Source organism: Bos indicus, chromosome 3, assembly GCF_029378745.1.
Source record: "Bos indicus isolate NIAB-ARS_2022 breed Sahiwal x Tharparkar chromosome 3, NIAB-ARS_B.indTharparkar_mat_pri_1.0, whole genome shotgun sequence".
Classification (NCBI taxonomy): Eukaryota; Metazoa; Chordata; class Mammalia; order Artiodactyla; family Bovidae; genus Bos; species Bos indicus.
Genome location: NC_091762.1, coordinates 12553386 through 12575662, shown reverse-complemented (window position 1 = coordinate 12575662; position 22277 = coordinate 12553386). Strand labels below are relative to the sequence as shown.

Genomic DNA, 22277 nt, shown 5'->3' with positions numbered 1-22277 from the left:
TAATTAATTATAGTTAATTTATAGTAAAAATAAAATGAGTGGGCCAAATTTCATGTTTCGTAATTAGCATGGAATACTAGATATCTAGAGGCTTTGAGGAAACCCCATGATCATTAGAAATTTGGGGTAGGGGAGAATGAAATTTTGCCATTTGCAGAGACATGGAAGGGCCTAGAGACTGTCACACAGAGTGAAGCAAGTCAGAAAGAGAAAAACAAATATCATATAATAGTGCTTACATGTGGAATCTAGAAACATGGTACAGATAAAGTTATTTGAAAAGCAGAAATAGAGACACAGGTGTAGAGAACAAACATAGAGACACCAAGGTAAGAACAAGGGGATGGGATGAATTATGAGATTGGAATTGTTGTATATACAGCACTACGTATAAAACAGATAACTAATAAGATACTACTGTACGCACAGGGAACTCAGTGCACTGTGGTGAACCAAATGGGAAGGAAATCCAAAAAATGGGATATATGTATACATATAGCTGATTCACTTTGCTGTACAGCAGAGACTAACAACATTATAAAGCAACTATACTCAACTAAAAATTAAGTAAAAATAAAATGCATGATATTTAGAAAAAAAATTTTTTCTGGCTATCTTTAAAGGAATGCAACCGATTTTTTTAAACACTATTTATCACTTTGTTAATCAGACTAAACTGTTGTAAAAACCACCCCAACATCTCACTGACTTAATACAAATAAAGTTTATTTTTTATTCACAACACAGTCAGCAGAGTATGAGTCATTCAGAGATTCACATAATCATTCAAAGACCCAGGCTCCTTTTAATCTTCTCAATCAGCCCTCCCCTAGAACTTTGGGGTCTTCTCTAACAAGTCAGTTAGGAACAGAAACAGCATGGAGAAGGCAGACTGTTGTTACCTGCCTTGATGTGAAGTGGCATCATTTCCGCTGTGAGAATAGCCCCACCTAGATAAAAGGACCCCTGGCAGCCCTGGTGGCTGGAGGAGCCTGGGACCACCAGGAAACAAGTCCAAATGGGGACTGAGTGTGGCCAATTTGCAGCTGCAGCCTCAGGGTAAATTTCCAGTCCAGGAGAAAAGTGTCTCCCTCCCTACTGGAGATTATGTAGGTGCTTGTGTTTGGTTCCAGCTCCACGGGGCCTGGAGGCCCACTGCTGCTCAGGACTCCTGTAGGAATATGTAGTGAGCATGTGTGAGCTGAGAAGTTTGGGCATTGCTAGAATCTGGAATGGAGCAAGGGTCGGGAGATGCCAGTTACAGGACAGGTTCTGCGGGAATAATGCATATGCCAACTGGCAACTCCTAAAATACTCAAGGGGTAACATTTTCATTGAATGCAGAGCTCCACTTTACTCCATTGCCTTGCCAGGGCAGGGGCAGGAATCTGGCTGGGGTACCTTCTAGTAAGACAAACCTGGGATGGACTCGCGGCATGTCCAGGAAGAAGAAACACACATGACTGTTCACGAGCACTCAGTCATTGTCACTATGCTAATTTCTTCAGGCTCTGATACACTATTTTTACACATGTCCACTTTGGAAATCAAGATAAACAGCCATATTCTTGGGTCAGGAGACACTTTTCTCCTGGACTGTGCTAGCAGGCTAGTGTCAACCTTGTCCTTCAGCTTCTCAATTTCCTCTTTAATGACACATTCTTATTAGACCTCTAAGTCTACCTTTTAGGCTTGTCATGTCTTGCCTTCTTGCTTTTTTGGATCAGTTGGCCTCCTCCAACAGCTGTTGCTTTTATCTGATTGGTTCTCAGGTGTATTATTGGCTAGAATTTTACTAAAGAACTTTTAATGTAAAATTAAAAGGAAATCAAAGTTTCTTTTGTGAAATTCCAACCTTGTTCTACTCTACTTAGGATAAAAGAGCTTTTCAATGACTCAGTCAAGGCAGTTCAGCAGGTCTCTAGATTCTGCTGGGTTGGTCAAAAAGTTCATTCAGATTTGTCCATAAGATGTTATGGGAAAACCCAAATGAACTTTTGGCCAACCCAATTGATATTACATGGTTTAGGGACCATGATACTAATCTGTGAGGAAAATCAGGAAGACCTGAGATAACTGATCAAACAGAGGCAAAATCTCTTTGAGTAGACACGATCAATATCAAAGTGTCTATTAGGTCATCTTCTTCTCTTTTGTTAAGCTAAGTTTCTCTATTTTTCCCATGATAGGAAATAGGGAGAAAGTTCTCCATCCAGAGGAGAGAACTATATTACACACATGACTGCATCTGCCAGCAGGTTCTCTTCTAGCTAATCCTACCTGTAAGGCCACCCCTGTAAACTGATGCACCTGCTTTCCCCTTGGGTAGAAAGAGCATACCACACAGAGAGGCAACTCTTGAGACTGTTTAACATCTACTTTATTAGCAAGCATAAACGCAGACACATAACAGGTACTCAACTCAGTCTCAGAGCCTGAGGTTTTTAGTTTGTAGAACCAAGCCATGATTCTCTCCTTAGTATCATTCTGTCTTGCATCAGACTTACAGACCCTAAAATCTGAGTTGACAAAATGATATCATCCGATTGGCATGAGGCACAATGATGGATTCCCCCAAATTCTTTCTGCATCTCTTCCTTTTCCTTCTAGTCTCAGGTCCATACATTTTTCCTGGGGAAATTAAAATACATTTGTGGGATTCTTCTTGTTAAATGCACACCATGTTGGCAAGTTGTATATGGATAGTCAACAAAGGTATTTTATTATGGGCATTCAGAGGGTGTGATATTTCTTTTCCAAGTGTCATGAAAAGGTCTAGGATTACAGGATACTGCTCTGCTCTTGAAAGAATGTGTCTGTTTCTATCAGACCACAGGAGAATAGTGAGATGTTAATTGTTGAAGGTTAAGAAAAAGTGTTGAAGGCTTGAGAAAAAGCATTCAAAGAGCTTTCCCTCAAGTTTCATCTCATTATTTACCCATATTCCCCTTCAAATGTTCCTTTTGTTGTCTCCTTCCTTTCATGTTCTTTACAGACATGTAGGTTTGGCCTTAGAAATGTCCTGTAGTGGTCAAATGAACAGACCTGGGGATCCCAGGCTGGTTAAAAAGAAGCAGGAGGGGCCAGAATCAATGCCAGAGGGTCAGCAGTGAAGAGCAGGTGACTGGGAGGTCATCTTCCTTGGCAAGAGAGAATTCAACAACTCATATCTCCAGGAGGTGATGGGGGTGCTTGGCTCTGAGAGCAGAGTATTCAGATTCTTGCTTAGGGGCTGAGGCCTGCAGGCCCAGCACTTGCACTAAGCCATTTGAGGCCAGGAGAAAGCAAAGGACACTCAGGCCCTGCCGGAGTCAGGCCAAACATCAAATGTCAGGCTGCCCTTCTGTAAAGAGAAGAAGAATGTACAGTAAGGATGGGGACAAGTCAAGAAGGGATTATCTCATTCAAGCTCAAAAAGGTCAAGAAAGAAGAGTGGTTCCCAGAATAGGAAAGAGAGACCCTCCCAGATCCTAATCACATACCTATCTCACACTGATGTGAACCACGTCAGAATCTAGTTCAGTGCCCCAGATGTATTCAACCAGCTCCCATGTGAATCACAAACCATATTCACTTATATTAGCACTTCTCACCCTCCACAATCACAAAGCTCTTCGAGAGAAATGGAGCAAGTATCTCCTTTTTACTAGCTAAAATTAACTAGCCTCATAATGGCAGGCTCAAGATTCAAACACTAGTCTTCCATGACTAAAGCCCTCCATTTCTGGGCACTAGCTGCTCTTCATATTTTTGATCATCTCTCAGCTCTTACACAATTCCCTGAGTAGGTAACCAGGCAGCCCTGCACGTCACATCCCACACTAATTACAAAGCTTGGGGCATCAGAGTTGTGACTCTCTTGGGTCAGCCACCCAAGGGCTATGCTTTGCATTTCCTGACTCATATGGGGACAAGATTTCTGCCTTTACTCTCCTGTGAAGTGAAAGTTAAAGTCGCTCAGTCGTGTCCAACTCCTTGAGACCCCATGGCCTATACTGTCCATAGAATTCCATAGGCCAGAATACTAGAGTGGGGTAGCCTTTCCCTTCTCCAGGGGATCTTCCCATCCTGGGATCAAACCCAGGTCTCCCACATTGCAGGCAGATTCTTTACTAGCTGAGCCACAAGGGAAGCCCAACAGTAGAGGGAGGTCTACAATTTACAGCTGGAATCCTGGCTTCTCTGAAAAGACACTCTCATGGATATTCACAAAGAGACCCCTCCCCTAGCCCCGTTCCCACAGATTAATTTAAAATCTGGGTAGTGACAATAGGTAGAAAGAGGTGGGACCATCTCCTACAGTTTTAACTTACAGTTTGAGACCTGGGGTCCTCTAAGTCAACTAATCCTGAGCTGAGCCAAGACTGGTCATTTTAGTTCTGCTCCATCGTTTGAAGACAATTTTTATGATTTTGGAAAGTTGCTTCTTTTCTCTGACTCTTACTCTCTTCAGATTTAAAAATGGTGTCAATTGAATAATTTTCAAAACCTCTTTTGTTCTCACATGCAATAACTGTATGGTATGGGATTTTTAAACTATTATTATCATTCTATCCATGACTAGGATTCTCAATAATTCCTTGAAGTAACATAAAGTAGGTGACTATTATGGGCAGCTGTGCAGCACTAGTAGAATAACCCTTACCCTCAGAGTTCACACCCCACCACCAGCTTCTTCACCTTCATCCATGCCAGTCCCCATGGGGACTGCCCAATCTACAAGGCTTACCCAAGCAGAATACGACTATATCTTCCTTGTGGTTGCAGTCATGATACCCCCCAGAACCTATGCTGACACTGCTCCAGGGACTGCTCTTGCCCTTTGCAATGGACATCATCTAGCCGGATATGCCCGTCTCCAGGGACAAACTTTCTCCGTGCTTTGACAGATACAAAGATTGGCTTTCCACAGTCCAGTTGCCCGCACACCACATGCTCCTCCTTTGTCCCCCAGCCATCATCACAGACAGAGCCCCATATGCCCCTGTGCAGCACCCCAGAGCAGCTGGTGTCTCCGTTTACCGGCCTCTATTTAAGGGATCTGCCGAGGCAGGGCATGGAGTGGGGAATGGAAAGAAGAAAAAAAATCGTCTACAGTTTAGTTCAGTTCAATCCAGTCGCTCAATCATGTCCGACTCTTTTTGACCCCATGAATCGTAGCACGCCAGGCCTCCCTGTCCATCACCAACTCCCAGAGTTCACCAAAATTCATGTCCATCGATCGGTGATGCCATCCAGCCATCTCATCCTCTGCCGTCCCCTTCTCCTCCTGCCCCCAATCCCTCTCAGCATTAGAGTCTTTTCCAATTAGTCAACTCTTCATATGAGGTGGCCAAAGTATTGGAGGTTCAGCCTCAGCATCAGTCCTTCCAATGAACACCCAGGACTGATCTCCTTTAGGATGGAGATCTCCATGCAGTCCAAGGGACTCTCAAGAGTCTTCTCCAAAACCAGAGTTAAAAAGCATCAATTCTTCGGTGCTCAGCTTTCTTCACCGTTCAGCTCTCACATGCATACATGACCACTGGAAAAACCATAGCCTTGACTAGATGGACCTTTGTTGGCAAAGTAATGTCTCTGCTTTTTAATATGCTATCTAGGTTGGTCATTGCTTTCCTTCCAAGGAGTAAGCATCTTTTAATTTCATGGCTGCAGTCACCATCTGCAATGATTTTGGAGCCAAAAATATAAAGTCTGACACTGTTTCCAATGTTCCCCCATCTATTTCCCATGAAGTGATGGGACCAGATGCCATGATCTTAGTTTTCTGAATGTTGAGCTTTGAGCCAACTATTTCACTCTCCTCTTTCACTTTCATCAAGAGGCTTTTGAGTTCCTCTTCACTTTCTGTTACAAAGGTCGTGTCATCTGCATATCTGAGGTTATTTATATTTCTCCCGGCAATCTTGATTCCAGCTTGTGCTTCTTCCAGCCCAGCATTTCTCATGATGTACTCTGCATAGAAGTTAAATAAGCAGGGTGACAACATACAGCCGTGACATACTCCTTTTCCTATTGGGAGACAGTCTGTTGTGTCATGTCCAGTTCTAATTGTTGCTTCCTGACCTGCATATAGGTTTCTCAAGAGGCAGGTCAGGTGGTCTGGAATTCCCATCTCTTTCAGAATTTTCCACAGTTTATTGTGATCCACACAGTCTAATGCTTTGGCATAGTCAATAAAGCAGAAATAGATGTTTTTCTGGAACTCTCTTGCTTTTTCGATGATCCAGCAGATGTTGGCAATTTGATCTCTGGTTCCTCTGCCTTTTCTAAAACCAGATTGAACATCTGGAAGTTCACATTCATGTATTCCCAAAGTCTGGTTTGGAGAATTTTGAGCATTACTTTACTAGCATGTGAGATGAGTGCAATTGTGCGGCAGTAAAACTGACCTTTTCCAGTCCTGTGGCCACTGCTGAGTTTTCCAAATTTGCTGGCATATTGAGTGCAGCACTTTCACAGCATCATCTTTCAGGTTTTGAAATAGTTCAACTGGAATTCCATCCCCTCCACTCGCTTTGTTCATAGTAATGCTTTCTAAGGCCCACTTGACTTCACATTCCAGGATGTCTGGCTCTAGGTCAGTGATCACACCATCGTGATTACCTGGGTCATGAAGATCTTTTTTGTACAGTTCTTCTGTGTATTCTTGCCACCTCTTCTTAATATCTTCTGCTTCTGTTAAGTCCATAGCATTTCTGTCCTTTATCGAGCCCATCTTTGCATGAAATGTTTCCTTGGTATCTCTAATTTTCTTGAAGAGTTCTCTAGTCTTTCCCATTCTGTTGTTTTCCTCTATTTCCTTGCATTGATCAGTGAGGAAGGTTTCTTATCTCTCCTTGCTATTCTTTGGAACTCTGCATTCAAATTGGAATATTTTTCCTTTTCTCCTTTGCTTTTCACTTCTCTTCTTTTCACAGCTATTTGTAAGGCCCCCTCAGACAGCCATTCTGCTTTTTTGCATTTCTTTTCCATGGGGATGGTCTTGATCCCTGTCTCCTGTACAATGTCACAAACTTCCGTCTATAGTTCATCAGGCACTCTTTCAGATCTAGTCCCTTAAATCTATTTCTCACCTCCACTGTATAATCATAAGGGATTTGATTTAGGTCATACCTGAATGGTCTAGTGGTTTTCCCTACTTTCTTCAATTTAAGTCTGAATTTGGCGATAACGAGTTCATGATCTGAGCCACAGTCAGCTCCTGGTCTTGTGTTTGCTGACTGTATAGAGCTTCTCCAACTTTGACTGCAGAGAATATAATCAATCTGATTTCAGTGTTGAACATCTATGATGTCCATTTGTGGTGTCTTCTCTTATGTTGTTGGAAGAGGGTGTTTGCTATCATCAGTGCATTCTCTTAGCAAAACTCTATTATCCTTTGCCCTGCTTCATTCTGTACTCCAAGGCCAAATTTGACTGTTACTCCAGGTGTTTCTTGACTTCCTACTTTTGCATTTCAGTCCCCTATAATGAAAAGGACATCTTTTTTGTGTGTTAGTTCTAAAAGGTCTTGTAGGTCTTCATAGAACTGTTCAACTTCAGCTTCTTAAGCGTTACTGGTTGGGGCATAGACTTGGATCACCATTATATTGAATGGTTTGGCTTGGAAACAAACAATCATACTGTCATTTTTGAGATTGCATCCAAGTACTGCATTTCAGACTCTTTTGTTGACCATGATGGCTACACCATTTCTTCTAAGGGATTCCTGCCCATAGTAGTAGATATAATGGTCATCTGAGTTAAATTCACCCATTCCAGTCCACTTTAGTTCCATGATTCCTAGAATGTTGACATTCACTCTTGCTATCTCCTGTTTGGCCCCTTCCAATTTGACTTGATTCAAGGACCTGACATTCCAGGTTCCTATGCAATATTGTCTTTACAGCATCAGACCTTGCTTCTATCACCAGTCACGTCCACAACTGGATATTGTTTTTGCTTTGGCTCCATTCCTTCAATCTTTCTGGAGTGATATCCCCACTGATCCCTTGTAGCATATTGGGATCTGGAGAGTCCCTTTTCCAGTATCCTATCATTTTGCCTTTTCATACTGTTCATGGGGTTCTCAAGGCAAGAATACTGAAGTGGTTTGCCATTCCCTTCTCCAGTGGACCACATTCTGTCAGACCTGTCCACCATGACCTGTCTGTCTTGGGTGGCCCCACACGGCATGGCTTGGTTTCATTGAGTTAGACAAGGCTGTGGTCCATGTGATCAGATTGGCTAGTTTTCTGTGATTGTGGTTTCAGTGTGTCTGCCATCTGATGCCCTCTCACAACACCTACCATCTACTTGGGTTTCTCTTATCTTGGACGTGGGGCATCTCTTCACAGCTGCTTCAACAAAGCACAGCCACTGCTCCTTACCTTAGACAAGGCCGCCCCTCCTGACTTTGAACCTTCAAATCCCATCAACACTTCTGTAGCTCTCTACCTGCTTCTGTTTCTGTGATCATAGCCCTTCCTCTAGTTTCCAATCCATGTGCCAGGTCTGTTCCCTTAACTAAGACCTTTTACTTTCCCATCTAGTTTATAAAAGTCTAATACTTATGAATGGCTTTCTAGTAGCTTTTTTTTTTAATTGAAGACTTCAACAAGTACATGGAACTGTGTGTCCTATCCCTATTATATAGAATTCAATATAATACTTTATAATAATCTAGCACTTAATACTGCTTGAAGCATGTTCATATACAAAGGTAAGTATCATTAGCTGCATTTTAAAAACAAGAGAATTGATGAGCAGCACAATTAAATAGCTTTGCCATGGTTATTTGCTCCATGACCGCTGAGCGTAGTCACTCAGTCCTGTTTGACTCTGCTCCTCTGTCCATGAGGATTCTCCAGGCAAGAATACTGGAGTGGGTTGCTGTGCCCTCCTCCAGGGGATCTTCCCCACCCAGGGATTGCACCCACGTCTCTAAGTCTCTGCATTGGCAGGTGGGTTCTTTATCACTAGTGCCACTGCTCAACCAAGGAGGAGTAACAGTTCTAGATGAGGATATATATGTCTCCAGGGTTCACAGTTGAGAAACGTGAGAACTGAAGGACAAGGAATCAGTTAACCATTAATTCATGCTGGAGAATAAAGATAAAGAGGACAAAGAGTGGTCATGCGGGATATGGGCAGTTGGCATATAGTCTTTGAGTCCTGCCATACTCACTCTCACACATTGCCCCTGCATCCTCACTGTGGGAGCAATCAAAAACGTCTTCCACCCGGTCACATTCAATCAATTTATCTTCCGTCCCACTGCAGTTGACATCTTGGATGAAGATTTTTTGTTTTTCATCTGCCAATGGCTTATACAAATTACCACTTGGTGTCCCCTTGGCTGCTCCACAGCCCAGCTCCCGGCACACCACTTCCGCGTCTTTCATGTTCCAGCTGTCGTCACACACAGTGCCCCACTCGCCATTCCGTTCCACTTCCACCCGCCCTTCACAACGATGGGGACCTCTCACCAGTCGCACTTTGGGAGGAGACTCTGCAAAGAAATGAGATATTGGTTGGAGATTAGGAGTGGCCCAGAGAGCACTCAGGCATGTATGCAGTCTTCTTGGAATTCTTCTACCACTTTCAGGATGTGGAAAACTGAAGGGTGAGAAAGTGGGGGTCAAAAGGGAAGACAAGGAAGAGGAGCTCCAGGACTCCATCTCTGAGTTCTGGTTCTGCTACTCTCTTGTATTATTATTATTATTATTATTATTACAATTTAATCTGTAATTTTACTTGGCCCTTGGTGAAACTTGGAAAAACAGGCTTAATATCCCTACCTTTGGATTTGGTACAAACAAGTGCTTCATATGACTATTTCAAAAGTATACTTTCTAACAGGAATTAAGATGCACCATGCTATAATGATCATATCAATAAATACGCTGCATAAAATTTTAGTTTGTCTTGTAATTCCCTTCCAGCCAAACAAAGTATAGCATACATACATGTATTTTGTCTGAAATCTGAACAAAATCTGTATTTCAGTTAATAATACTGTATCACAAGTTAGCTCCCTGTTTGTTTGGTTTTTCTTAACAACATAGTATTCCTTTATATTCTCAGAACTGGATTAGAACTTTCAAGCCATATTCAGTTTTTTTTTTAATCTAAGATAAGAAACTTTCTAGATTACCAGAAGTAATCCTAGATGCCAAAATATGTGGACCTGAATCAAGGTTTTGAGTGAATATAAATTAGAAATTTAGCATTCTGTTCACACTAGGTCAAACAAGTGAAGTCAAAATGTCATAAGTGTTTTAGCTAAGCAAAAAACCATAAATTTTCTAAAATATATGTATTATACAATCTATATATATATATATATATATGTATGTATACAAAAGGTTTTCTACTATGCTTGATAAAGGCTTGAGAGAGAACATCAAAAAAAAAAAAAAAAGACTGAGAAACTGGAAAACATAAATTAAATGAAAACTAAAACATGAAGCACTGAACATGAAATAGAAAAATTGAAACAGACCAGATAAAAGTAAAAGGTCATCATACATCCGGTTGTTTTTAAACATGGTGGCTCATTAGAAATATATCCGGGGCTTTGGAAATAAAAAGCAGTCCCTCAGCATTTGCACTTTTCAAAAATTTCCAAGATAATTCTAATATGCATCTGGATTTTGAAAAGTGACTACAGGTTTTTCTATTAAATGGCAGTGGGCCTAGGGGAGCTATCCCACTTTGAAGGTCAGGAAGGGCGGCAGTGAGGAAATACCCGTCGTCCAAGGTAAGGAGCAATGGCTGCGCTTTGCTGGGGCAGCCGTGAAGAAATACCCCACGCCCAAGGTAAGAGAAACCCAAGTAAGACAGTAGGTGTTGCGAGAGGGCATCAGAGGGCAAACACACTGAAACCATACTCACAGAAATCTAGTCAATCTAATCACACTAGGACCACAGCCTTGTCTAACTCAATGAAACTAAGCCATGCCTGTGGGGCAACCCAAGAGGGGCGGGTCATGGTGGAGAGGTCTGACAGAATGTGGTCCACTGGAGAAGGGAATGGCAAACCACTTCAGTATTCTTGCCTTGAGAACCCCATGAACAGTATGAACAGACAAAATGATAGGATACTGGAAGAGGGACTCCCCAGGTCAGTAGGTGCCCAATATGCTACTGGAGATCAGTGGAGAAATAACTCCAGAAAGAATGAAGGGATGGAGCCAAAGCAAAAACAATACCCAGCTGAGGATGTGACTGGTAATAGAAGCAAGGTCGGATGCTATAAAAAGCAATATTGCATAGGAACCTGGAATGTCAGGTCCATGAATCAAGGCAAATTGGAAGTGGTCAAACAAGAGATGGCAAGAGTGAATGTCGACATTCTAGGAATCAGCGAACTGAAATGGACTGGATGGGTGAATTTAATTCAGATGACCATTATATCTACTACTGTAGGCAGGAATCCCTCAGAAGAAATGGAGTGGCCATCATGGTCAACAAAAGAGTCCAAAATGCAGAACTTGGATGCAATCTCAAAAACGACAGAATGATCTCTGTTCATTTCCAAAGCAAACCATTCAATATCACAGTAATCCAAGTCTATGCCCCAACCAGTAATGCTGAAGAAGCTGAAGTTGAACAGTTCTATGAAGACCTACAAGACCTTTTAGAACTAACACCCAAAAAAGATGTCCTTTTCATTATAGGGGACTGAAATGCAAAAGTAGGAAGTCAAGAAACACCTGGAGTAACAGGCAAATTTGGCCTTGGAATACGGAATGAAGCAGGGCAAAGACTAATAGAGTTTTGTCAAGGAAATGCACTGGTCATAACAAGCACCCTCTTCCAACAACACAAGAGAAGACTCTACACATGGACATCAACAGATGGTCAACACCGAAATCAGATTGATTATATTCTTTGCAGCCAAAGATGGAGAAGTTCTATACAGTCAGCAAACACAAGACCAGGAGCTGACTGTGGCTCAGAGCATGAACTCCTTATTGCCAAATTCAAACTCAAATTGAAGAAAGTAGGGAAAAGCACTAGACCATTCAGGTATGACCTAAATCAAATCCCTTATGATTATACAGTGGAAGTGAGAAATAGATTTAAGGGACTAGATCTGATGGATAGAGTGCCTGATGAACTGTGGAATGAGGTTCGTGACATTGTACAGGAGACAGAGATCAAGACCATTCCCATTGAAAAGAAATGCAAAAAAGCAAAATGGCTGTCTGGGAAGGCCTTACAAATAGCTGTGAAAAGAAGAGAAGTGAAAAGCAAAGGAGAAAAGGAAAGATATAAACATCTGAATGCAGAGTTCCAAAGAATAGCAAGAAGAGAAAAGAAAGCCTTCTTCAGCGATCAATGCAAAGAAATAGAGGAAAACAACAGAATGGGAAAGACTAGAGAACTCTTCAAGAAAATCAGAGACACCAAAGGAACATTTCATGCAAAGATGAGCTCGATAAAGGACAGAAATGCTATGGACCTAACAGAAGCAGAAGATATTAAGAAGAAATGGCAAGAATACACAGAAGAACTGTACAAAAAAGATCTTCATGACCCAGATAATCACGATGGTGTGATCACTGACCTAGAGCCAGACATCCTGGAATATGAAGTCAAGTGGGCCTTAGAAGCATTACTATGAACAAAGCTAGTGGAGGGGATGGAATTCCAGTCGAGCTGTTTCAAAACCTGAAAGATGATGCTGTGAAAGTGCTGCACTCAATATGCCAGCAAATTTGGAAAACTCAGCAGTGGCCACAGGACTGGAAAAGGTCAGTTTTCATTCCAATCCCAAAGAAAGGCAATGCCAAAGAATGTTCAAACTACCTCACAATTGCACTCATCTCACATGCTAGTAAAGTAATGCTCAAAATTGTCCAAGCCAGGCCTCAGCAATATGTGAACCGTGAACTTCCTGATGTTCAAGCTGGTTTTAGAAAAGGCAGAGGAACCAGAGATCAAATTGCCAACATCCTCTGGATCTTATAAAAAGCAAAAGAGTTCCAGAAAAACATCTATTTCTGCTTTATTGTCTATGCCAAAGCCTTTGACTGTGTGGATCACAATAAATAGTGGAAAATTCTGAAAGAGATGGGAATACCAGACCACCTGATCTGCCTCTTGAGAACCGTATATGCAGATCAGGAAGCAACAGTTAGAACTGGACATGGAACAACAGACTGGTTCCAAATAGGAAAAGGAGTTCGTCAAAGCTGTATATTGTCACCCTGCTTATTTAACTTATATGCAGAGTACATCATGAGAAACTCTGGGCTGGAAGAAACACAAGCTGGAATCAAGATCGCCGAGAGAAATATCAATAACCTCAGATATGCAAATGACACCACCCTTATGGCAGAAAGTGAAGAGGAACTCAAAAGCCTCTTGATGAAAGTGAAAGAGGAAAGTGAAAAAGTTGGCTTAAAGCTCAACATTCAAAAAAAAGAAGATCATGGCATCCAGTCCCATCACTTCATGGGAAATAGATGGAGAAACAGTGGAAACAGTGTCAGAGTTTATTTTTCCGGGCTCCAAAATCACTGCAGATGGTGACTGCAGCCATGAAATTAAAAGATGCTTACTCCTTGGAAGGAAAGTTATGACCAACCTAGATAGCATGTTCAAAAGCAGAGACATTCCTTTGCCAACAAAGGTTCGTCTAGTCAAGGCTATGGTTTCTCCTGTGGTCATGTGTGGATGCGAGAGTTGGACTGTGAAGAAGGCTGAGCACCGAAGAATTGATGCTTTTGAACTGTGGTGTTGGAGAAGACTCTTGAGAGTCCCTTGGACTGCAAGGAGATCCAACCAGTCCATTCTGAAGGAGATCAGCCCTGGGATTTCTTTGGAAGGAATGATGCTAAAACTGAAACTCCAGTACTTGGGCCACCTCACGCGAAGAGTTGACTCATTGGAAAAGACTCTGATGCTGGGAGGGATTGGGGGCAGGAGGAGATGCGGATGACAGAGAATGAGATGGCTCGATGGCATCACTGACTCGATGGACGTGAGTCTGGGTGAACTCTGGGAATTGGTGATGGACAGGGAGGCCTGGCATGCTGTGATTCATGGGGTTGCAAAGAGTCAGACACGACTGAACGACTGATCTGATCTTAATGATATGGAATTCTTTCATTTCTCTATTGACCAGAAAAATGGCCAATGGTATTAAGCGACTACTAGTTACATGATCTCAATAGTAAAAGATGTTTATTAGTTTCACAATCAATAGCCAGACAAAAAATAGAAGATAATGACAATTGCAAGCCATAGTGGAAACATGATTATCCTAGCAATATAAAATAATTACATACAATTTGGGGACTAAAGTAGAGTACTGTGATAAGTGTAAGTGCATACATGCACATGTTCTCATCCACCCAGTCAGTCTAAGCCTTGTGGTTGGTGTATTAATTCATTTACATTTAAGTTAATTTTCCATATGTATGATCCTATTACCATTTTCTTAATTGTTTTAGGTTTATTTTGTGTATGTCTTTTCCTTCTCTTGTGTTTCCTGCCTAGAGAAGTTTCTTTAGCATTTATGTAAAGCTGGTTTGGAAGTGCTGAGCTCTCTTAACTTTTACTTGTTTGGAAAGCTTTTGATTTCTCCATCAAATCTGATTGGGAGTCTTGATGGGTAATGTTTTCTTGGTTGCAGGTTTTTCTTTCTTCACTTTAAATATATCATACCATTCTCTTCTGGCTTGTAGAGTTACTGTTGAGAAATCAGCTTACAACCTCATGGGAGTTCCCTTATATGTTATTTGTCATTTTTCCCTTGTTGCTTTTAATATTTTATCTTTGTCTTTAACGTTTGTCAGTTTGATTACTATGTGTGTGTCTCATTGTGTTCCTCCTTGAATTTATCCTGCCTGGGATTCTGCACTTCCTGGACTTTTTTAACTATTTCTTTTCCATGTTAGGGAAATTTTCATCTACTTTTCAAATATTTTCTTGGGTCCTTTCTCTCTCTCTTCTCCTTCTGAGGCCCCTATAATGCAAATGCCGGTGTGTTTACTGTTGTCCCAGAGGCCTCTTAGTCTGGTCTTCATTGTTTTCATTCTTTTTTCTATATTCTGTTCTGTGGCAGTGATTTTCACCACGCAGTCCTCCAGGTCACTTATCTGTTCTTCTGCCTCAGTTATTCTGCTACTGATTGCTTCTAGTGTATGGTTCATCTCTGTTGGTTTTCTAGTTCTTACAGGTCTTTGGTAAACATCTCTTCCATCTTCTCCATTCTATTTCTGAGATCCTATGATCTTTACTATCATTATCTTTACTATCATTATTCTGAATTCTTTTACTGGAAGGCTGCTGATCTCTGCTTCATTTAGTTGTTTTTCTGGGGCTTTATCTTGTCCCTTAATCTGGGACATAACCCTGTGATTTTTCATCCTGGTTAACTTTCTGTAATGTGGTTTTCATTCTAGCCACTGTGGGATTGTGGCTCTTTGACCAGAGATTGAACCTGTTCCCCCCGCACTGAAAGCATGGAGATGTCTAGATATAATTTGGGCTAAACAACCTGACTCTCTCTCTCAGTATCAATGATCCACTCCCAATCATCCTTGCTACTTCCCATGACATTTTCCCATGTCCAAGAACCTAGCTCAGAAGAAATACAGAGAGTGCTGAGTAAGGGAAGAGTCAGAGCCTCAAAGTCTCAGAGCCCTAAAACTGGGTGTAGAAGATTCTAAGTGTTGGGAGTGGGAGATGGGCTTCACAGAGTCTCCAGATAAGTTCTGAGGAAACCAAGACTTATTCATGGAGTATAGAGGACTGCGTAGGGAGACAAGGGAAAAGCTTATCAGGAATCAAATTTCTGGACACTACATTCCAAGTACTGTTTTATGAACATAGAGAACAGTGATGATCAAGATAGCTGGCATTGCTGTCCTCAAGAAGATTCTATTTAATAGGCTTGAAGCAATCCCATCAAGTCCTCTCAGCCCCAGAGAGATATAGTGATAAAGAAGATCTAAGTTTGCCAAGCCTCCAGGGAGAGCGGTGCTATACCTGGAGGGACAACATTTGGACACTTGGCTTTTGGTCTATCAGACTATGAACAGTGTATGACAACATGGGCTACATGGGACGACTCAGATACCTATATGAATGAAACACAATTCTGAGGACCCAAATTTCTACTGCATATATATACATATATATATATATATATATATATATATATATATATATATTTATATATTTATATATATAGTAGTTGTTGTATTTCTGTCATATATTTGCTTTCTATGCATTAATAATTTTCTGTGTGTTTATCTCCTTTTCCATTAGACTGTGATTTGGCTAAGGGACTAGTATATGCATGTATGTGTATATATATATATATATGTTAATATAATCTATATATAATTTTGTATATGAATATGTGTATAGATATAGGCTTCCCAGGTGGCTCAGTGGGTACGGAATCCACCTGGGTTCAATCCCTGGGTGGAAAAGATCCCCAGGAGAAGGGCACGGTAACCTACTCCAGTATTCTTGCATGGAGCATCCCATGGACACAGGAGATTGGCAGACTACAGTCCATAGGGTCACAAAGAGTCAGATACAGCTGAAGAGACTGAGCATGCACTCATGCATACATATATATACACAGTTGTTGTGTGTTCGTTTCCTATGAGCATCTCCTGTCTACCTAACTAATGATAAACTCCTTGAGATCTGATAAAATTGCATTATATTTTGGGAGCTCATTTCTTCCCCATAACTTCATCTGAGCTTTCGATACAAATGTTTAGTGGTTATTAGATCTGCGCATGTTTGTGCGTGTGAAGAAGAGAATCAGGTTCTTGGATAGATTGAAACAAAGAAAAACTAAGATTGAAACTAAGACAAAATCATTGGTTCAACCAAGTGTGCGTGCTAAGTTGCTTCAGTAATCTCTGACTCTGTGTGACCCTATGGCCTGTAGCCCGCCAGACTCCTCTGTCCATTGGATTCTCCAGGCAAGAATACTGGAGTGGGTTGCTGTGCCCTCCTCCAGGGGATCTTCCCCACCCAGGGATTGCACCCACGTCTCTAAGTCTCTGCATTGGCAGGTGGGTTCTTTATCACTAGTGCCACTGCTCAACCAAGGAGGAGTAACAGTTCTAGATGAGGATATATTTGTCTCCAGGGTTCACAGTTGAGAAACGGTGAGAATTGAAGGACAAGGAATCAGTTAACCATTAATTCATGCTGGAGAATAAAGATAAAGAGGACAAAGAGTGGTCATGCGGGGTATGGGCAGTTGGCATATAGTCTTTGAGTCCTGCCATACTCACTCTCACACATTGCCCCTGCATCCTCACTGTGGGAGCAATCAAAAACGTCTTCCACCCAGTCACATTCAATCAATTTATCTTCCGTCCCACTGCAGTTGACATCTTGGATGAAGATTTTTTGTTTTTCATCTGCCAATGGCTTATACAAATTACCACTTGGTGTCCCCTTGGCTGCTCCACAGCCCAGCTCCCGGCACACCACTTCCGCGTCTTTCATGTTCCAGCTGTCGTCACACACAGTGCCCCACTCGCCATTCCGTTCCACTTCCACCCGCCCTTCACAACGATGGGGACCTCTCACCAGTCGCACTTTGGGAGAAGACTCTGCAAAGAAATGAGATATTGGTTGGAGATTAGGAGTGGCCCAGAGAGCACTCAGGCATGTATGCAGTCTTCTTGGAATTCTTCTACCACTTTCAGGATGTGGAAAACTGAAGGGTGAGAAAGTGGGAGTCAAAAGGGAAGACAAGGAAGAGGAGCTCCAGGACTCCATCTCTGAGTTCTGGTTCTGCTACTCTCTTGTATTATTATTATTATTATTATTATTATTATTATTATTACAATTTAATCTGTAATTTTACTTGGCCCTTGGTGAAACTTGGAAAAACAGGCTTAATATCCCTACCTTTGGATTTGGTACAAACAAGTGCTTCATATAACTATTTCAAAAGTATACTTTCTAACAGGAATTAAGATGCACCATGCTATAATGATCATATCAATAAATATGCTGCATAAAATTTTAGTTTGTCTTGTAATTCCCTTCCAGCCAAACAAAGTATAGAATACATACATGCATTTTGTCTGAAATTTGAACAAAATCTGTATTTCAGTTAATAATACTGTATCACAAGTTAGCTCCCTGTTTGTTTGGTTTTTCGTAACAACATAGTATTCCTTTATATTCTCAGAACTGGATTAGAACTTTCAAGCCATATTCAGTTTTTTTTTAATCTAAGATAAGAAACTTTCCAGATTACCAGTAGTAATCCTAGTAGCCAAAATATGTGGATCTGAGTCAAGGTTTTGAGTGAATATAAATTAAAAATCTAGCATTCTATTCATACTAGATAAAACAAGTGAAGTCAAAATGTCATGTGTTTTAGCTAAGCAAAAAATCATATGTTTTCTAAAATATATGTATTATACAATCTATATATATATATATACATGTATACAAAAGGTTTTCTACTATGCTTGATAAAGGCTTGAGAGAGAACATCAAAAAAAAGACCAAGAAACTGGAAAGCATAAACTAAATGAAAACTAAAACATGAAGCACTGAACATGAAATAGAAAAATTGAAACAGACCAGATAAAAGTAAAAGGTCATTATATATCCAATTATTTTTAAACATGGTGGCTCATTAGAAATACATCCAGAGCTTTGGAGATAAAAAGCAGTCCCTCAGTATTTGCACTTTTCAAAAATTTCCAAGATAATTCTAATATGCATCTGGATTTTGAAAAATGACTACAGGTTTTCTATTAAATGGTAGTTTTAGTGATACAGAATTCTTTCATTTCTCTGTTGACCAGAAAAATGGCTAATGGTATTAAGTGGCTACTAGTTACATGATCTCAATAGTAAAAGATGTTTATTAGTTTCACAATCAATAGCCAGACAAAAAATAGAAGATAATGACAATTGCAAGCCATAGTGGAAACATGATTATCCTAGCAATACAAAATAATTACATACAATTTGGGGAGTTAAGTAGAGTACTGTGATAAGTGTAAGTGCATACATGCACATGTTCTCATCCACCCAGTCAGTCTAAGTCCTGTGGTTGGTGTATTTAATTCATTTACATTTAAGTTAATTTTCCATATGTATGATCCTATTACCATTTTCTTAATTATTTTAGGTTTATTTTGTGTGTGTCTTTTCCTTCTCTTGTGTTTCCTGCCTAGAGAAGTTTCTTTAGCATTTGTGTAAAGATGGTTTGGAGGTGCTGAGCTCTCTTAACTTTTACTTGTTTGGAAAGCTTTTGATTTCTCCATCAAATCTGATTGGGAGTCTTGATGGGTAATGCATTCTTGGTTGCAGGTTTTTCTTTCTTCACTTTAAATATATCATACCATTCTCTTCTGGCTTGTAGAGTTACTGTTGAGAAATCAGCTTACAACCTCATGGGAGTTCCCTTATATGTTATTTGTCATTTTTCCCTTGTTGCTTTTAATATTTTATCTTTGTCTTTAACGTTTGTCAGTTTGATTACTATGTGTGTGTCTCATTGTGTTCCTCCTTGAATTTATCCTGCCTGGGATTCTGCATTTCCTGGACTTGTTTAACTATTTCTTTTCCATGTTAGGGAAATTTTCATCTACTTTTCAAATATTTTCTTGGGTCCTTTCTCTCTCTCTTCTCCTTCTGGGACCCCTATAATGCAAATGCCGGTGTGTTTACTGTTGTCCCAGAGGCCTCTTAGTCTGGTCTTCATTGTTTTCATTCTTTTTTCTATATTCTGTTCTGTGGCAGTGATTTTCACCACGCAGTCCTCCAGGTCACTTATCTGTTCTTCTGCCTCAGTTATTCTGCTACTGATTGCTTCTAGTGTATGGTTCATCTCTGTTGGTTTTCTAGTTCTTACAGGTCTTTGGTAAACATCTCTTCCATCTTCTCCATTCTATTTCTGAGATCCTATGATCTTTACTATCATTATCTTTACTATCATTATTCTGAATTCTTTTACTGGAAGGCTGCCGATCTCTGCTTCATTTAGTTGTTTTTCTGGGGCTTTATCTTGTCCCTTAATCTGGGACATAACCCTGTGATTTTTCATCCTGATTAACTTTCTGTAATGTAGTTTTCATTCTAGCCACTGTGGGATTGTGGCTCTTTGACCAGAGATTGAACCTATTTCCCCTGCACTGAAAGCATAGAGATGTCTAGATATAATTTGGGCTAAACAACTTGACTCTCTCTCTCAGTATCAATGATCCACTCCCAACCATCCTTGCTCCCTCTCATGACATTTTCCCATGTCCAAGAACCTAGCTCAGAAGAAATACAGAGAGTGCTGAGTAAGGGAAGAGTCAGAGCCTCAAAGTCTCAGAGCCCTAAAACTGGGTCTAGAAGATTCTAAGTGTTGGGAGTGGGAGATGGGCTTCACAGAGTCTCCAGATAAGTTCTGAGGAAACCAAGACTTATTCATGGAGTATAGAGGACTGCGTAGGGAGACAAGGGAAAAGCTTATCAGGAATCAAATTTCTGGACACTACATTCCAAGTACTGTTTTATGAACATAGAGAACAGTGATGATCAAGATAGCTGGCATCGCTGTCCTCAAGAAGATTCTATTTAATAGGCTTGAAGCAATCCCATCAAGTCCTCTCAGCCCCAGAGAGATATAGTGATAAAGAAGATCTAAGTTTGCCAAGCCTCCAGGGAGAGCGGTGCTATACCTGGAGGGACAACATTTGGACACTTGGCTTTTGGTCTATCAGACTATGAACAGTGTATGACAACATGGGCTACATGGGACGACTCAGATACCTATATGAATGAAACACAATTCTGAGGACCCAAATTTCTACTGCATATATATACATATATATATATATATATATATATATATATATATATATTTATATATTTATATATATAGTAGTTGTTGTATTTCTGTCATATATTTGCTTTCTATGCATTAATAATTTTCTGTGTGTTTATCTCCTTTTCCATTAGACTGTGATTTGGCTAAGGGACTAGTATATGCATGTATGTGTATATATATATATATATGTTAATATAATCTATATATAATTTTGTATATGAATATGTGTATAGATATAGGCTTCCCAGGTGGCTCAGTGGGTACGGAATCCACCTGGGTTCAATCCCTGGGTGGAAAAGATCCCCAGGAGAAGGGCACGGTAACCTACTCCAGTATTCTTGCATGGAGCATCCCATGGACACAGGAGATTGGCAGACTACAGTCCATAGGGTCACAAAGAGTCAGATACAGCTGAAGAGACTGAGCATGCACTCATGCATACATATATATACACAGTTGTTGTGTGTTCGTTTCCTATGAGCATCTCCTGTCTACCTAACTAATGATAAACTCCTTGAGATCTGATAAAATTGCATTATATTTTGGGAGCTCATTTCTTCCCCATAACTTCATCTGAGCTTTCGATACAAATGTTTAGTGGTTATTAGATCTGCGCATGTTTGTGCGTGTGAAGAAGAGAATCAGGTTCTTGGATAGATTGAAACAAAGAAAAACTAAGATTGAAACTAAGACAAAATCATTGGTTCAACCAAGTGTGCGTGCTAAGTTGCTTCAGTAATCTCTGACTCTGTGTGACCCTATGGCCTGTAGCCCGCCAGACTCCTCTGTCCATTGGATTCTCCAGGCAAGAATACTGGAGTGGGTTGCTGTGCCCTCCTCCAGGGGATCTTCCCCACCCAGGGATTGCACCCACGTCTCTAAGTCTCTGCATTGGCAGGTGGGTTCTTTATCACTAGTGCCACTGCTCAACCAAGGAGGAGTAACAGTTCTAGATGAGGATATATTTGTCTCCAGGGTTCACAGTTGAGAAACGGTGAGAATTGAAGGACAAGGAATCAGTTAACCATTAATTCATGCTGGAGAATAAAGATAAAGAGGACAAAGAGTGGTCATGCGGGGTATGGGCAGTTGGCATATAGTCTTTGAGTCCTGCCATACTCACTCTCACACATTGCCCCTGCATCCTCACTGTGGGAGCAATCAAAAACGTCTTCCACCCAGTCACATTCAATCAATTTATCTTCCGTCCCACTGCAGTTGACATCTTGGATGAAGATTTTTTGTTTTTCATCTGCCAATGGCTTATACAAATTACCACTTGGTGTCCCCTTGGCTGCTCCACAGCCCAGCTCCCGGCACACCACTTCCGCGTCTTTCATGTTCCAGCTGTCATCACACACAGTGCCCCACTCGCCATTCCGTTCCACTTCCACCCGCCCTTCACAACGATGGGGACCTCTCACCAGTCGCACTTTGGGAGAAGACTCTGCAAAGAAAT

General features: G+C 40.9%; 1 protein-coding gene across 4 annotated transcripts in view; it reads right to left on the bottom strand.

Moving 5' to 3' along the window:
* Positions 1-2362: 2362 nt before the first annotated feature.
* Positions 2363-22277, bottom strand: part of LOC109579077 (CD5 antigen-like) — a 42480-nt gene continuing 22565 nt past the window's right edge. For all 4 annotated transcript variants that reach the window (XM_070784092.1, XM_070784102.1, XM_070784104.1 and 1 more), the window contains 4 exons: positions 21942-22265; positions 17262-17585; positions 9170-9493; positions 2363-3343 (listed from right to left, as the gene is read on the bottom strand). In XM_070784092.1, coding sequence (XP_070640193.1) covers positions 3324-3343; positions 9170-9493; positions 17262-17585; positions 21942-22265 — 992 coding nt within the window. In that variant the 3' untranslated portion in view covers positions 2363-3323. The remainder of the gene's footprint in view (positions 3344-9169; positions 9494-17261; positions 17586-21941; positions 22266-22277) is intronic.